The sequence below is a fragment of the Labeo rohita genome, unplaced genomic scaffold (assembly GCF_022985175.1).
Source record: "Labeo rohita strain BAU-BD-2019 unplaced genomic scaffold, IGBB_LRoh.1.0 scaffold_79, whole genome shotgun sequence".
Taxonomy (NCBI): domain Eukaryota; kingdom Metazoa; phylum Chordata; class Actinopteri; order Cypriniformes; family Cyprinidae; genus Labeo; species Labeo rohita.
In genome coordinates, this window is record NW_026129733.1 from 411,716 (window position 1) to 430,522 (window position 18,807).

At 38.9% G+C, this 18,807-nt stretch overlaps 1 protein-coding gene across 2 annotated transcripts in view; it reads right to left on the minus strand.

Moving 5' to 3' along the window:
• Positions 1 to 610: 610 nt before the first annotated feature.
• Positions 611 to 18,807, minus strand: part of slc1a2b (solute carrier family 1 member 2b) — a 47,773-nt gene continuing 29,576 nt past the window's right edge. Inside the window, exons 4-11 of one of the 2 annotated variants that reach the window (XM_051104734.1) lie at positions 17,985 to 18,235; positions 17,226 to 17,370; positions 17,009 to 17,135; positions 16,682 to 16,915; positions 15,714 to 15,908; positions 7,510 to 7,644; positions 7,109 to 7,343; positions 611 to 4,023 (exon numbers count right to left, since the gene is read on the minus strand). In XM_051104734.1, coding sequence (XP_050960691.1) covers positions 3,949 to 4,023; positions 7,109 to 7,343; positions 7,510 to 7,644; positions 15,714 to 15,908; positions 16,682 to 16,915; positions 17,009 to 17,135; positions 17,226 to 17,370; positions 17,985 to 18,235 — 1,397 coding nt within the window. In that variant the 3' untranslated portion in view covers positions 611 to 3,948. The remainder of the gene's footprint in view (positions 4,024 to 7,108; positions 7,344 to 7,509; positions 7,645 to 15,713; positions 15,909 to 16,681; positions 16,916 to 17,008; positions 17,136 to 17,225; positions 17,371 to 17,984; positions 18,236 to 18,807) is intronic. The other variant, XM_051104735.1, reaches the window with a different exon arrangement.

Genomic DNA, 18,807 nt, shown 5'->3' on the forward strand with positions numbered 1-18,807 from the left:
GCAGAGTATGTCATGCGCTTCAAGAATGACTTCTGTTTCAATGTGTCCCTCAGAGTTCTGCTGTTGGTCCACTTCACTTTATTTTCTAGGTTGCAAACACTTAGTCACATTTTTCACTGGCATAGTGTCACACCCCTGTGGACTGTTTCGTTGGTTATTCCCTTATGTGTCCTTATTTGGCCTTTCCTGTTCTGTTTCTTATTATGACGTCATTGTTTAATCACTTACACCTGTCCTGTTCTCATTAGCCCGGATATATAAGTTTGATTCTGTTCCTCATCCCTTGTCGGTTCTTAATGTTACTTTTCGTTGTGTTAGCGTGTGGTTTCCCTGCTGTTCCTGTTCGTTCCTGTTCCCTGGTTTGGATTATATTAATAAAGTGCATGTTTCTGACTTCCTCGTCCCTACTCCTCATTCCCGCACACGATGCCTGACACATAGACTTTAAGTGCTTACACACTATATTAATTCCAATCCCCCTTCCCCACTGGATCCTCATTTGCCTGTTTTAAACACCCTGTCACATCAATAAAAAAAGTCTTTAATTAGTTATGAATCAACATTTATTAGTTATAATAATTGTATGTACACCAATGGTACAACACATTGATATGCATGAATACACTTTTATTTCACACCTATGACACAGGAAATCATTTAATTTACCACTTTCATTTTGACTATAGTTTTCTCTCCCTTTACATTTAAAAAAAAAAAAAAAATCACATCACATCACAAAAAGGGTGAGAGAAAAGAGGAGCAGAACAGATGGGTTTACATATAAGTCCAGTGTGAGGAACACAAACCATCCACTAATGATGGTTTCAGAGGTACTCGATTAAGTAAGAATAATAAACCTGGGTTATTCTAGAAAAAAAGTTTCACAATTGCCTGTAAATTTTTGTGTGTGTCTGTATGTGTGTATAAAATATATCAGAAACATTGAAAAGTCAAGTGCAAGATAGACAGCATGAAACTGAGAAATGTTTTACAGATACTGTGGATGTGGCTCAACACAGACTTCATGTGCTTTATATCATCAAGTATCTTCAAACTCAGCATATCTTATCAGAACTTCATGACGTTACATATTTTTGATGTACATATAACACATATATAAGACTGTCACATTGAGACATCGTGTTTATTGTATAACATCTTCAAAAATATAGCTTGAATATTTTGAGATGCTATATATAATATACAAATATCTTCACTTTTTTTGAGTCTGATGTTAGATTACATAGAAATGTAAGGGACACACACATTTATGGAGGGAAAAACATTCCAAACACAGATCAGATAGAATAATTGATATAAAATTGCTGAGAGAGCTAGTCTGAATTAAACTCAAGCAAATTACTACCTTTCTATTCTTTTCACTATAGTATTTTATCTTATGCAGCACAGAAAGGGTATAGTTTCTACAGGATTACAAAAACACTTCATTAAAATTGTCACATCAATTAAACACTATCTCAAAAAAAAAAAAAAAAAAAAAAAAATACCAGTGTTACCTACAATCAGTGGCTTCGCTAGGTTTTCTGGGCCCCTTGTACAGCACATTTCATTGGGTCAGTACCCCTTGGTGGGACACGTGGACTGTGGTCCCTTCGTTGGGGAGGGTGGTGTGGGGGAGGGGGTGAGAGGACGCTGAGGGGCCCCACAATAGCGCAGGGCTCCCTGCTCTCAGGCCCGCTGTTCCCCCCACCAGCGACGCCCCTGCTTTCAATATATACACAAAGTGCGAGGAGGCACTTTAGAATTCATGCTTTTTAAGAAACTGGTGCAAAACACTAAATGTCCATGCATCTAACAGTGAGATAAAACACAAGAGTGGCTCGACGCTCAATAACCAAACAATCTCAGCAGTCTCAAACGTCTGCCTTTTGATGGGCAACACTCACAACATTTAAAATTCACATTTTATGATTGCACACACTGTATAATGTGGCAACATGAACTTGTGCTCATATGGCATTTATTCTCTTGGCAAGGGTTAGAACACCAGAACATCAAAGAGCTGTTTAGTATGCAAAGCGTCATAGCGAGATGTCTTAAATGAATTATACGTATTAAGGGTAGAGTTCTATTGATAGCTTCGTTTAGCCTTGTCAAATGCTGGGTAGAGTTTAAAAGAATCCTCATACAAATACTCACACACAGGGAAGAAGTGTGTTCATCTGGAATTATTACTCATTTGAAAGAAAAAGTTCTTCTGAATCTCTGATTGGCATAGTGAGGTATGTGGAATGGGAGTGTCGATTGGTCCGTCTGACGGCAAGTGATGGAAGGTTGGGCCTATGAGTGTTTTGCAGCATGGCGGGGCTAAGAAACAGTCATTTGCAATACGAGGGAATAAGAGGATAGTACATCCAGAGGTAGCGTTTTGGATCAGCTCAGTTACAAAATCCTCCTTTTTATTATGATTTAACTCATTTAACCATTGTAATACTACGTGGCTTCGTAGTTAGTTTAGATGTGATTTTACAAAGCTCAAAAGAAAACTGCTTACAAATAGTTACAATAGCCTTGGCAATGTCTCTCTGAGGTAAGAAATTAAGGTCATTTAGAATAGATGTCCAAAAAAAGAAAAGAAATGAAGGCATTAGGTATTTAAAACTGTGGATTATAAAAACAGGTAAACAGTTCTCTCCAGCAGGCTAACTGGACCTTAATACAAATGATCTTCTGTCTGCATTGGCAATATATATTTTCCCTGACAAAACATTTCCTGGAAAAAAAAAAAAAATATATATATATATATATATAGTATATACTTTATATGCCTGAGTATATCTCTATATCTTACCAGTGGAAGGAAAAACAGGCAAAATTTAGAGCAATTGTAGAATAAAAACGGAATATATACTCTAAGTGGGCAAAGGCATTTGGCTAGGTTAGATGGGTTGAGCGCTCTCAAAATAACGGATATATTAATAATCAAATCAGGGTTGTTAATAATGCCAGTCCAGGTTTAGCACACACTACACCAAATCATATAAAGATAGGCATGTTATTTTAAAAGATGCACTTCTGGAATCTCGAAAGACGATGATTTTTAACACTGAAGCGATCAGCTGTATGTTCACTGTGTGACTGACACGTGTTCAGGCCTTGTTTTGGTTGTACGACATAAATAGATCATTTGTGCTTTATAATAAACTAAACGTAAGGCATGCATTGCATATTTCGGTACATCTGAATGACGCGAAGGGCTCTTGTAAGACCTGAAATGGTAAATGTAATGGCCCGAAAGGTTTTTGTGCTATCGTGTCTCTGATTCACCGACATACATATGAGAAACACCCCACCGTGCGTTTCCTTGACGGAATCGAGAAAAAAAACCCACCCCGTGAGCGATGCGATAAAAGGAGCTCCAGAGGAGGAGGGTCTCTGAATAAACGCGGCTTGTGCTTTACCCTCCATCTGTGTGCAGTCGCCTCCGTCCCTACTTTTGTATCCTAGCAACAGCGTATTACCCTTCTGAGAAGTGGTTGTAAGATTCTCTCTGACCAAGAGGTGCTACAGTGTCGTGCAAGGTAGTTCAGCTGTCATAGCGTGAGGGAAAAGGAACTAGAGGCAGACGAGCAGGTTTCTGTCATATTCTCTTAAAAAGTGGTGGGCGATGGCTCTGTTAATCTGCCTGTTCTCCTTCTGAAAAATTCACATTTTCACCCCTTTTCAAAATATGTATGTTTGGAAGTTTATGTATACATTTATTAGCATCACAAATAATTTATGTAACCGTTTCAATAACATTACGTCAGCTGCATGTGTGAGCTTTTGGTCTCACATTCTTGTGTTACATGAGACAATATAATATCGTTAAACATGTTAGAAAAGAATAGAAATCATAGAAATAAACTACAAAACCCATTTGTCCTGTGTGCATGAATATAGGTTGTTTTCTCCCTCTTTCGGGGTGCCGGGGTCTGTGTGCTTGCATTAATTGTTTTTCCAAGGTTCTTCCTCAACGAGTGTGTACTCCGCAGTTGAGCCATTTGTGGCCGCCAAGGTTACCTGAAAGAGTCATGGACAGATTTGAATGCAAATCCATGTCAGTGTTCAACAGTAAATGTAAGATCTCTCTGGAGCTTTAGAGCAAAATATTTCTGAGACTTTTAGCAAAAGTAGACTCCTTTCAGCAAACAAATGCAACAATGTTGTATTGTTCCTATGTGTTGTTAGCGATACATTTACGGGTTTTTTTTGTGGGTTTTTTTTGTCGTGATGTATCGGCCAATAATAATGTTTTGAGGTCAAAGCTGATTCTCAAGTGAGAATAGGGTCATTCTGTGTCAGCCAGAGGTCCCCGGCTCTTTTTTTTGTTGTAGAGGGAGGTGAAAATGGCAATTTTCACCTAAGATTCAGAGCCAAATTACAGGGGGGTTAAAAATGACTTGGCAGAACGATGGCAGCATCATAATGTTATTTTTACACAGAGATTAGTAGGTCTGTTAGTAAAATCTGTTGACTCTGTCTCATTCAGCCCGTCCGCTGTTTTTGTCTCGTTCAGATGTTTTATGTACCGTAACTTCACATCTTTGTTTGGATGATGATTAAACTAGGCTACAGTGGTTACCAGTGTTGGGGAGTTAACTAGTTACATGTAACGGAATTACGTAATTTAATTACAAAATAAATGTAACTGTAATTAGTTACAGTTAGTGAGAAAAAATATGTAATTAAATTACAGTTACTTTTCGAAAAATGCCAGTGATTACAAAGGGGGGTTACATCTGAATTTATTTCACACACCCACCCCCACCCCCACTTACAGATTTAATTGACTTCTTTCATAAATTGCATTGACTGCTCTAAAATGAGACACCAACGTTTCAGGAGTTTAGGACACAGAATATGACACATGCTTATTCGATAACTGTTTTATTTCCTATTTGGGTTTATGCATAAACTTTAGCTTTGCGTTTGGTTAGCTAATAAAATATTAAAGCTTAATTCAATATTATGTAGACAATTTCTTAATTCTGTCATCCTGGTATCGTGGCTCTATTGTTTTATACAAACGCAGCTGTTGCCATTTTTTTTTGTACACTGTAATGGATTATAAGATAAGTAACAAACTAGTACTACTACTTAATTATTTATGTGGTCAAATGTTGTGTAAGAAAAGTGTTATGACTGCACTGTGTCCCTAAAATGTCTAGTTTGAACTTGCCCTTTGCTAGCAACTGATTTCTTCATGGAAGCTTTGCATTCAAATATTTCAACTCAGATCAGTGTTTCGTGTCTAATAATTTTGCCACAAAACATCTAAATAATCTATCAAGCAGCTGTGTAATAAGTGAGATAATGTCCATTCAGCCAGTTGTTATCGCAAAATAAAGATGTACATTATCCCTTACTTATTATAATCTTAATTCAGGTGATAAAGGATTTTGAAAGTCTGACAGTAATCAGTGTTGAGTGCTACTGTAAGGTTCACTCTGCCTGGTTTAAATGTTTCAAAATGATTAACAGTTGAAAATATTAGAAATTTAGAAAAGTAATCAAAAAGTAATTAAAAGTAATGTTACATTACTTTAATAAAGTAATTGAAAAGTTACACTACTTATTACATTTTAAATCAAGTAACTTGTAATCTGTAACCCGTTACATTTCCAAAGTAACCTTCCCAACACTGGTGGTTACTATATAAGAGCTTTCTTTTATTTGTGTTATTTAATTACTTGTTTTGGGGTTTTTGTTTTACATTTTTATACTACAATCAGAAATCAGCATTTTGCCCAAGCAATAATAAAAAAAAAAAATTATTTCAATTATAATTTGTCTTAAATGTAATTTGGTTATTAGATTTAATTTGGTTCTGAATCTCAGGTGAAAATTGCCATTTTGACCCCCCTCTACAAAATAGTGGATTACTCAGTAAATATTCATCCACAGCATTTAATATTTTGCCTTTCATCACTATACATGTCAGTCTTTCTTCAGAAGAAGTATTAGCAAAATCAAAAATGTGAGTTTTTCTGAAATTTGGTGTGACACAGAATGACCCAATACCGTCTCAACAGCCATTTATGAGAACAATTCATTTACAGCACATCTTAAGCTATGCTTTTAAAAACTCACATTGTAAACTACAGTCTCTGGTGACAACGTCAAAGAGACCGATATTTTAACAATACAAAAAAGATCAGACCACTTTCAGACTAAGTGAGATTTGGTTCTGGAGATAATGGTCAAGATCATGTACACGTGTGTTGTTTGCTTTTGTGATCTGAATCCAGTAAAGACATGTGACTTCAGGCTTAAACAGTCAGATTCTTTTTTTTTTACTTTATGGTTATAGTTATCATTCTCGATGTGGATGTTTAAAATTGCCGCTAATAAAATTGACAATCTATCTGTTGATGTTATAACGAGTGCCTGTGATCGGTGTCTGCTTCAGCTAATGATGCCAGCTGGGTCTCGTGAAATATAAAAATAACAAGGTACAACAATAGTACAAGCATTAATGAGTGATTAGTTTGCAAGGCTTCTACAATGGGTTGCATTTTTAGATAAACTTGGGTTAGTTTTCAAGTTATTGTTTGCATCCAGATTATGCAAGAACAACAGACAGCAGAGAACAGGAGCAGATTTTCTGTCTATTATACACCAAAAAGAAAGAAAGAAAAAAAAAAAGAAACATGAACCAAAATGGTTCTAACTGTCTGTTTTGTAAACTATTCAAATGTGTCTTCTCAGGAGGACGGGTCTACTCTTTCATTCTTTTTCTCTTTCATCTGAGTTATAACTTATAATGATAACATTGTAGGTGGACCTCACAGAACAGTACAAAATTAACAACAAAACAAAACAAAACAAAACAAAAACACAAACAAACAAAAACAAAGGCAGTTTATGACCCCTTTAAAAAATATATAGATTTTGATGCACTGATGTTTAAAACATGCAATATTATGTTGTAATATGCCCAAAAATAGAAGTAAAGGAATATGAGTGCACATGCAATATATGTACACACACACATATATGTTTGTGCATACACATATATGCAAACAGGCAAAAGATATCAGAAGAGAGACATGCAGGCAGGGATGAGTTATGTAGATGGCTCTATGTCCGTAAGCGTGACTTGTACCTTGCAATCATCTAATAAGACTGAATTTTGAGCAGCATAGACGCACTGGTTGGAGTTGTTTTCATGATGGTTTTTGAGGTCATCATAGTAGGACTGGGTCTTGGTCATCATCTCTATGTCATCGGACTTCCCATGTTGGGCATCCAGAGCATCCAGCTCTGCCTTGGACAGATGGTAGACGATGCCAGCCCCATACGAGTCTCCAACCACATTAACTGAGGTACGGAAACGATCCCTGAGAAAAAAAAAAACAAAAAAACAAAAAAAAGCCTCTGTTCAGCAGTCACATCTATTCCCTGAACATGAGCATGAACTTAAACATCAAAGTGACAGGGAATGATTTCATTTAACATTGAAAAGTCCCTATCTGGAGCAAGTAAGTCTAGATTCCGAATACTCACAGAAGCCAGTCAACAGCCACCAGCAGACTGATATCTTGAGTAGGAAGTCCAACGGCTGTCAGAATGAGTAACATGGTGACCAGTCCAGCACTGGGAATACTCGCCGCTCCAACACTGGCAAGTGTTGCTGTAAGACTAAATGATGGGAATGCAAGTGCTAATGTTTCATTCATATTTACACATAAAGCATTTCATAGACAATCTTGTCCAGAGCAACTAAAATGGAAAAGAACAGCCTACTGCTTGAAAAGGACAAAGATGTTCTAAAGAAACAAGTTACTAAGCTTAGACGTAGGGTGGCTTCAAAAGACTTGGCAAAAGCCACTTATTTCTCCAATACACCTTGTTAGAATACAAGATATGTGCTACATCAGTAGTGAAAAAAAAAGAACATCAAACTATATTTTGTATTATTACAAGATGCTGTGGTAGTGATTCACCTTTAAGGAACCCAGGAGTGACTACATCTAAAGCCAATATAGAATCACAACACTCATAGGATTTGTTCACTTCCAGAATAAAAATTTCCTGATAGTTTACTCACCCCCATGTCATACAAGATGTTCATGTCTTTCTGTCTTCAGTCGAAAACAAATGAAGGTTTTTGAGGAAAACATTCCAGGATTTTTCCCCATATAGTGGACTTCAAAGGTGGCCAACAGGTTAAAGGTCCAAACTGCAGTTTCGATGCAGCTTCAATGGCTCTTTTCTAGCGAAAAACATTATATACTTTTTAACCACAAATGCTTGTCTTGCACTAACCAACGGATGTTTTCAGGAAATGTTTGTCAAAATTAGGTTTTCATTAAATTATTATTCTATAAAATCTTGTCTATCATCTCTGAAAATATCTTTGTGAAATTCACTGAAAAATAGCAATTTATTGCAGCAAGCAGGAATGACTGTGTCTCTCTCTTAAATTAAGAATGTGCCTTGGAGGTGCTTTCCTTTACCACCACAAAAACAGTTAACCTATCAAAATAACTCATGTAACATATAATAAAGGTGTATCAATGCACATTCTCCACCAGTCCTGTGTAAACTATGGCACGCAAAGTTATTTATTTATTTTTTGATATCGTGAGATGGCAGAGCACAACAACACAGTCTGAAGTACTGTAGCTGCTCACTTAGATGTCTCAATCTGCTCAATCTTCGTGATGTCAGTGATCTAAACAATATTATAATGGACTATTTCACATCCAGAGATGAAGGATCGGAAGATGAAGTTACTAAAGAGGAGGAGTCCGATGACAGTCTGTTTTATGCACAGTGTGCGAACAGTCGCTCTGCGCTCACTTTTCTGAACGTAGCCTATACTGCAAGGTAGGCTGCATTATTCGTGCTATCTAAACATACAAGAGGTGATCAAAAGTTCGGAGACTATGGCCATGATAAACAATGGAAAACAGACATTAGTCTGTTAATACCTAAAAAAGGTAAAATTTCACCATTACACTAGATAAGACCCTTATTCCTTGGCTAGGATCATATAGAGCCCTTTGAAGCTGCATTGAAACTGCAGTCTGGACCTTCAACCTGTTGGCCAACATTGAAGTCAATGTTTTCCTCAAAAACCATAATTTCTTTTCAGCTGAAGAAAGACAGACATGAACATCTTGGATGAGATTATCAGGAAATGTTTATTCTGGATGTGAGTCAGACACGGCCCACTGAGGGGCCACAAGTCCAACCTCCACTTCTCCAGGAAAAGGTACCGGATTGTCCCTTTAAGCTTCAAGAGAAGTGGGATTTCCCACAGAATCCATATTGTGCTGTTTGCACCAAGAAGAAAACAGTCGCCACAGTCTAGAAGAGAAAGCTGTTACATTTAAAATGTTTCTCAGATGAAAGGCCACATTTAAGTGCTTAGTTTAGAGGCCCAACCCAGAGTTTCCACATCTCCAGACAGGGGCGCCACACGCTGCCCTGAACCCAAGAAAGCAGATCTGCTCTAACTGGAGTCTACCAAGGAAGACACAGGACACAAGAACAATATATGGAACGGCCAAAATGGAAGCACCAACCGAAGACGCGCTGCACACTCTCATCAGCACTGTTGGAAGCAGGCGTATCAGCAAGAAAACAGACAGACATTTGTGCCAGAGCATATATCCACAAAGGTGATCATGGAGACAAACCAAAGGGGGCAATAGGTTGTTTTGCTGGAAGCAAACACATTGACCTCTTCCCCGGCAAATTGCATTCCCTCCAGCCAATTGCATTTCTTTACTCAGGATAAAAAAAGAGCCTCAGTGAAGCACTTTCATTTTTATATAATATTCCAGATAGCAAGGTGACACCTTGTGTGTGATGCTGTCCTGTGCCTGTCCTGCTCCCCATTTACTGCTTTGTCAGGTAATCATTCATTTTCCTCAGTCAGTATTTAATTCAGTTTAGTCTGAAAAAAAAAGCAAATATCTTGTTTATAAGAGCGACACAAGGCTATTTTGTGAAAGTTAAGGAGAATAAATCTACATTATTTAAATCTGCAGTGTATAATTTTATTTACAGACAAACGTTTACATCCCACACTTTTTCCTGTAAGTAATGGCCATAACTCAGTGGTGGCCATATTTACACAAAGTTTAGAGTTACATGTTCAACACACCTGCCTGGAAGTTTTCAGTGATCCTGAAGACCCTTATTAGCTGTTTCAGGCATGTTTAATTAGGGCTGGAGAACAGACTGGATACCCCTGCCAATGCATTTCTATTTACAAAGGTTAATTTTATAAACCATATTGACATTGAAGTATTAATAGGTTTTAGATAAATAGATTAAATGAATAGATTTTAGGTTTTGTGTTGAGCAATTTAAAAGCGATGATATTGTGTTTAACATATTAACATTCCTCAGTGTGACTGTATATATGTGTCATGAATCCTGTCCGGTCTGCCCGCCACCAGAGGTCGCCTGTGCATCTCACTGACATTTCACATCACACAGACTGTTGCACCACACCTCGGACTACGTTTCCTATCATCCTTTGCGCTGATTACACGCACACACCTGTATCCAATCAGACGCTCTATATAAGCCTCGGACTTCCTCCTGCATTTCGCCGAGTATTGGATTGGATTGTGGATTGTGTTTGTTGCGTTTAACAGTTTAGCATTCTCGCCTGGTCTTCTCGTTTTGTCTGTCACGCTGCCTGCCCTGTGGATCTCTCACTCATTTATTGGATTACCTTTTTGCCTAGTACCGTGGATTACGTTCGCCGCTCACTGACCCTCGCCTGCTTCATGGACTACTCTTGTGTCTTGCACCAACATACCTGTTTGCCGATGTCTGACCCTGCCTGTTTTTGACCATGTTTTTATTTAAAGTCAATAAAGCTTTGCATTTGGATCTGCCCGCTTCACGTCTCCGCCGCTCCGTTACAGTTGCTGCTGTTGCTCCTGGGTCACGCCACGTCTAGTCTGACCTCCCAGAGCCTCATCATGTCCCATGTTGGGAATCACTTGGTGGTGTGTCTGGGCCGCGTATACCACCACTGAGTCTCTAGAGGTGGCAGCTTACGCTGCAGAGCCTCTGGAGGTCGCAGTGTCTGCTGCAACATCCTCAGTGGCTGAGAGGCCCGCAGCAGTTTCCCCGGAGGTGGCGGCTGAGGCTGCGGAACCTCACAAAATGGGGACGTCTGCTCTAGCTCTCTGCATGGTGGTAGCGCCCAGCAACTGTAGATAATCGTCTTGTCCTGTTCCGGCCATGGAGGACATTTATGAACTCTCTGTCTGTCCTGTCAAGGCTAAGAAGGCCGTCACTGAACTCTCTGTCCGTCCTGTCAAGGCTAAGGAGACCGTCATTGAACTCTCTTCCCTACCTGTCACGGCTATGGAGGCCACTTATGAACTCTCTGCCCATCCTGTCACGGCTATGAAGGCCGTCAAAGAACTCTCTGCTCCGTCTGTCTCAGCCAAGAACATAAATCATAAACTGTCTACCTGCTCAGCTCCCACAGAGACTGCTAATAAGCCCACTGTTTTCTCTGCCTCTCTCCTTGTTGCTCTGTCTGCCTCTTCTGTCCCTGTTTTCCCCAGGTCCCAGTCCATGCCGTGGGTGTCTGTACCACCCTGGTGGGTTCCTGCTCCGTCCACTCCGCCCTGGAGGGCTCCTGCCCCGTCTGCTTCGCCCTGGTGGCCCTTAGCCTCGCCTGCTCTGCTGGTCCTGCCTCAGTCCCCAGGTCCTCCACATGGACCTGGCCCTCCAACCCTCGTCTTGTCTCGCCCCGCCCCACCGCTCCCCTGGATTGTTTGTTGTTTGGAGCGACTGGAAGCCGCTCCTTGGTGGGGGGCTCGGTCATGAATCCTGTCCGGCCTGCCCGCCACCAGAGGTCGCCTGTGCATCTCACTATCATCTTTTGCGCTGATTACACACACACACATACCTGTATCCAATCAGACACTCTATATAAGCTTCGGACTTCCTCCTGAATTTCGCAGAGTATTGGATTGGATTGTGGATTGTGGATTGTGTTTGTTGCGTTTAACACTCTCCTAGTGTTAGCAGCCTTTACGGAGCCGTTCCCTAGTTCCCTGAGTTTAGCATTCTCGCCTGGTCTTCTCGTTTTGTCTGTCACGCTGCCCGCCCTGTGGATCTCTCACTTGTTTATCGGATTACCCTTTTGCCTAGCCCCCTGGATTATGTTCGCCGTTCACCGACCCTTACCTGCTTTACGGACTACTCTTGTGTCTTGCTTACATACCTGTTCGCTGATGTCTGACCCTGCCTGTTTTTGACCATGTTTTTGTTTAAAGTCAATAAAGCTTTGCATTTGGACCCGCCCGCTTCACGTCTCCCTCCGTTACAATATGACAGCTGAATTGACTTGCTCTTAGGTGACATCATGCTTTCTTTTTCAGATTTCAGAGGACCCAAAGGAAAAGAGCCAGCATGTAAGGCAGCGTTTTACAACTTGAACCACTGGACCACTTGTAGTCTGACATCAGATTCCTGAAACTAATCTTTTTTTTTTTTTGCTTTTGTCATTTTGTCCCACATTTATTTTTTTAAAGAATGATCTTTTTGCCATTTTTTGTGTTAAACTGTAAAGCAAACAAGCAAGCAAACACACAAACAAACAAACAAATAAATAAATACATACATACATGCATACATAAATTGACTGTTATTTTAAAAAAGTTTTCCCCCAAACTTTCAAATGGTTAGGAATTTGTCAAGGGGGTGTTCCAGAAAGCAGGTTATGTGACATACCCAGGTATGTTCAAGGGTAAGTAAGTGGATAAACACAACTCTCAACAGCTTTCAGTGTATGTAAGCAGCCACAGCAACTTATTCTCTGAACATAACCTGCTCCGGAGTAGTTTAGAGATATCAGCACATACATGATCTATTGACAAATCTCCAGTAGGCATGACAGATTGTATAACATGTTAACTACAAAGCACTATTATAAGTAATATAAGTAATATAAGTAATCTAAGGAAATATTATATTATTCTAATATAGTTATTATATTTATTTTATTGTCATATTTATTAGTTATCTCTATATATTAAAGGATTAGTTAGAAAATTAGCCCATTGTTTACTCACCCTCCAGGTGTCCTAGGTGTATATGACTTCCTTCTTTTAGACGAATGCAATCAGAGTTATATCAACAATTGTTCTGGCTCTCTCAAGCTCTATCATGACAATGGGTGGGTGTTTCTCTTCATCAGTCCAAAATAAGTCCAATAAAGAGCATCGATCCATAACAAAAAGTGCCTCCGGGGGGTGAATAAAGGCTTCCTGTAGCAAATCGATGCATTTTTGTAAGAAAAATATCCATAATAATCACTTTATCTAGCATGTTGGCGTTGCGCAAGTGCCGGTGCGAAGTGAAGAGGCCTTTATTCACCTCCTGGAGCATTTTTATAATGGATGAATGCATTTTATTGGACTTGTTTTGGACTGATGAAGAGAAACACAATCATTACCAGCTTGGGAAAGCCAGGACAATAAGTTTATGATTTGATATGTTTATGTTAGAGCTTTTATGCAATCATATTTCAGCCAGTGGCTGACATCATGTGTTACCAGGGTCAAAGAAATCTGCCTTGAAGCCTTCAGAATCATCAGTGGGGGCACCTGTATCTTAAAGTACATGGAAATAAAACTGTTGCTTTAACCGATCAGATTTCGAGTTAGAAACAGCCCGCCACTGATTTTTTTATAATGTATTTCTACAATAAAAATACATGTGCTATGTCTTATTATATAATTAGCAGCAAACAAACAATATAATTCTTATTTTCAGTGATTAAAGACTAGTGGCCAGATTTACTAACAGCTACCAGCGCAAACCGTCTTCTGGCGTTAAAATACTGTAGTACTGTCAGGATTTAGTAAGATTTCTCCTTTCAGACACAAAATTTATTGAAGGAGAGTATTAAAATGAATAACGCAACATGACCGATTGTGCTCACCAGATGACTGGAATTTGCGCCATTATTTAACATCCAAAAGCAGTAAATCTGGCCCTATGGCTCCTGGCCAAATTCCCTCCACTGGCTCTTGTCAATCATGGCCTTCTAATAATCCCCATCCACTGAATTAGCTCTATCACTGTCTCCTCTTCATCTGTAGCTGGTGTGTGGTGAGTGCATTGGCACAAATTGTACTGTGGCTGCTGTCACATCATCCAAGTGGACACTGTACACTGGTGGTGGTTGTGGAGAGATTGTAAAGCACTTTGGGTGCACAGTAATACACAATAAAGTGCTATATAAATTTTTCCATTCATTCAACACTGACTTAACATCATTTCAATGGTTGCTTGCTGTCTGGGATCAAAGTGCAAACGGTTTAACAAGTCTATTAAAGGTCTTGATTTTGTTTTGGGGGTGTACTAGAACATGCTCTCATGCTTGGTGGCTCGGTCGAAAAAACCCATTATTCTACATGTAGTTTTCATTATTACAATACATTTCTCTCCAGCCTGGCACAAAAGGCTCGATTAGTTCCGGGTTTGATAAAGGCCCGCCTTCCAAAAAAAAATGCGTTGCGATTGGCGAACAGCTTAGACGATGTTTCAGTACTGCCACGCCCCTAGCCAAAGCAGCAAGTTCCGTGTACAATAATTCACAATAATGTATGATCATCCGTGTACGATAATAATACGCTACAGTAGTGTTGGGTCCTATTGTCAGCCTGCGAGATCACCACTACATGATATTATCGTGCTAATTTATTTAATTATTTACATACTTAGTTTCATTGCCCAAAACCAACACCAGCATAAGGCTAAAAGCAGCCATGTTTTTAATATGACTTAATTTGTATTTAACATGACAACAATTGAATAAAAACATTGTAAGTTACTAATTATAATGCTTACATTTCCTGAGTTATTTAAAAAGCAGCAACAGAAAACGAGCAAAGAACATCATCACTGATTAGCCTAGGCTAGTCTAGTGCAAGTTTATGCACCCCTCCCCCTGAATTGTCACTTTGTAGATCTTTTTTATGTACAAACATACACACCACTCACTGACTAAAATTCAAAAAGTGAAAAAGCATAATAGCACGCCTTTAAAGCACAGCATTGTACACATTTACTGTGTATGTTTTCACTCAGGAAGACACACGGATAAACACTTATAAAAAACTACTGTGCTCCAGCCTAAGTGGAATAAATCCACTCCACATGGGTGAACCAGTGATTCAAAGCATATAAAGCACGGGCAGATAAAAGTCAGAAAAAGAGTTGTGATGGCACGAGCATGTTCTTTTGAGGCATCAGTGACACGTCTCAGCGGGCGGTGTTAGCGCCATCAGCCAAAGAACTAATGTGATTCTATACAGGCTTCAGACAACCATCACACCTGGAGGGTGTTCGCATATCTTCGACTACTGATGTCACATTGATTGACAATCAATCAATTTTTTGCTTTATTCAAAAAAGTAGTAATTGGTGCTATTCCACTGTTGCGAACGGGAAATAACCGTCAGCTTATTAGGAAATTACATTTGATTTAATAACACATGATATGCACAATTTGGTTTCTGAATTATTAAAAGTTACAGTTGTAATTAAAAAAAAAAAGCAGGCTGTATGGTTGATTGTAGCTACCTACAAAACCCCAGCAAAATATGCTTAATATATGATTTATACTGTACCACTTCGTTGGTGCACAATACATTAAACAATTACGTGGATGTTAGTATTTTATTTTTTTTTAAAAGTAGCCTATTCTGTCTTACCTGACAGTGACGATTTGACCAGGATCTAAAACAATTCCGTTCATCTGGGCAATAAAAATGGCAGCTACAGCCTCATAGAGGGCCGTCCCGTCCATGTTAATTGTTGCTCCAACGGGAAGCACAAAACGCGTAACTCTCTTGTCAATACCAAGGTTTTCCTCAAGACAACGGAACGTTACGGGCAGAGTGCCAGCACTAGAAGAAGAAGAGGGAAACATAATTCTTACTCAGATAAAAAATTATTTGCACAATAATTTATTATGTTATGCTGCAATAATTAGCAAGTTTGGAATTTTTGGGGCTAAGCTGAGAGCCAATGGTTATGTCAATTTTTGGGAAATATATTTATTTAAAATAGTCATTTAAAAACTTTATTTTATATAGGTATGTCTACTGATAGGTATACAAGTCTACATTGTGAGTTTTCATAAAGTTAAATTAAAGTGGCATAAAATAAATCCAAATATAAGTATGATGAACCGAACGAAATGTCACATATTATTATTATTATTATTGATTATCTGATCAATGACACGAAACTAGACTGCTTTTTATGTGTCACGTGAGTTAATGTAATGTCATGACACAAGAATCAATGATGTGATGTGATGTTATTGATATGCCACTGTATTTGATTTGAGTCGTGCAAATTAGTTTTATGCTATGTAAAAAGATATGCACTGTATGGCAAACTATATAGCACCTGCTTAATTGCTTATATTGACACCATATGTAAACTATCCTATTGCCCAGCACTACACTACTAAATACGTTCAATTAGGCATTAAACTATTCCAAACACTAACAGCAAAAATTTGCTTTGAATGCGCATTGTGAATAGCATTACACAAAGAAAAGAAAAAATCTATAGGGCCATATAATATTACATTTTAATAACATTTTCAAATGCGTGGCTGCAATGAACAAATATGTGATCGATGCAAAGATCATGGAGTGTGATCGCATACCTAGAGGCTGTGCCCAGAGCCGTGATCCAGGCCTGGAAGATACCCATGAAGAACGAGAAGGGGTTTTTCCGTACAATTGCAAAGTAGATGCACGGCAGGAATATGGCACCGTGGATGATCAGACCAATAATAACCGTCACCATGTACATCCCCAGCTGCCTGGCCACCACCTCCAGATCTTTAATAGAGATGATCTTTCCACAGATCAAGCAGGCGATGCCGAAGGGAGAGTACCTACAGAGTCAGCCCATAATGTGAGTCCATCGTGTAAAGCGTATTCGTTACTGGATTCTTAATCAGCGAGAGGACATAAGAAGCACAACTGACCACATGATCATGATAACCAGCTTCATCACAATCTCATTGAGTATGTTAAAGAAGTCAATCATGAGCCTGGCTTTCTCTCCCATCTTGCCCATACAAATGCCAAAGGCAATGAAGAATCCAATTAGACCTGGAACATACAGAAAGACAAAGATCAATCCAAAAAAGCATGAAAAGGGAAAGAATGATCTATAGGCATCTGCAAGTATGGTCGCCCTACCCAGCACGTTCATTCCACTCTTGAACTGGAGAGATTTCTTGTCTTTGAAAATAGGGGGTGGTTTGGTGGCATTAGACAGATAGTCAGTGCTGTTGGTGTCATCAAAATCAGGCTGGACTTCCACCTTCTTCACAACGGTCTGGATCTGTGCATGTCAACATCACCTCAATCAATTCGCTCATTTGTTACACCAATTTATTCTTCCATTAAATTCAAACTTTAATACATCCTTTAATACTAATCACATGTGGCTACTTGAAATGTAAAAATACAACTTAACAATTACTGAGATTGTTGAATGATTAAGAATAATTGCACTAATTAATTCCACTATTAATGGTAACCTAACCTAAATTGTATCATAAATATAAGTTCACATTAAATCATCAAAAGGTTAAATTAAATTAAAAACAATATCCACATAAACCCATCATAATGTCACATTTGGCTGCGTATTCACACTCTGTTTAGCGATGTTTCTGTTTGTCAGTCATTCTCTCCTGTCTCTGATAAAGAATCTACATCATCTACACCTTTAACGGCCCGAGGGTGAGCACATTTCCAGCAAATTCTCGTTTTGGCTGAACTACTCCTTTGATGACCATACACTGTAATGCTAGCAAAAGATACGGGGAAAGAACATTAGCAGAGCTCTCCTAATTATTTGTAACATGTTAAAAATGGCAGAAATTAGTAGTTAAAAACTCCTGATATACAGTGAGTCTGAAAGTTGGAAGTACGTGGGACGTCCCGTCTTACCTGCTGAAAGCAAGCCTGAACCAAGTTCTCAGGGAAGAGGTTTCTGATAAGGTCAAAAAAGGCATCAAGACTGGAAACCTCATCATTCTCAGCTCCTTCTCCTAGATTCTCCTTGAGTTTTGGATTTCCAGGGTGGATGAGGAGCACCAGGATAACTCCCAGCACGGCAGCAATGACAGTAGTGGTCATGTAATAAATCATGGCTCTGGAACCGAGACGACCACTTGACTTTGCGTCGAGTCCAGCGAGACCTTGGTTAGGGAAACGAGTTTTTACCACTCTAGCTCAGTCAGATTGCTGTGAACGCTGAATTGAAAATATATAACTATATAATCATAGTGCATGATTTAAAAGGCAAGAATCATAGTCTGACCCTTCCCTGCTATCCACAAACACATACTCTACTTAAGTACATCTCTAAAAGATTCAACACTTTTTTCAGTGAATTGGCATGTGACAAAATATAAAGCTGCAGTCCGTAACTTTTGTTGTTGTTGTTGTTGTTGTTGTTGTTCTGAAATCAATTTTTGAGCAAGTACATGACCAGCCAGTGTTCAAAACTATCTTCTTTCTTTAGCCTGATTCACAGCTCGAAGTAATGCTTTCTAATTTGAGTGGTACTGGTAGGTTTTCACAGGAAATACAAGCATCTCACCAAGCTCGTCTTTGTGTCATTCCGTCACGTCTGTAAACATAAAGAAGGAGTCTCAGCTAGTAGGCTACATCGCATATGAGGATGCTGCAGGAGGTGGATCGTTTATAGCCTCTTCTCACAGTAGCTGGAATAATTCAATTTATAATTTTGATGGTGGATTGTAATCTA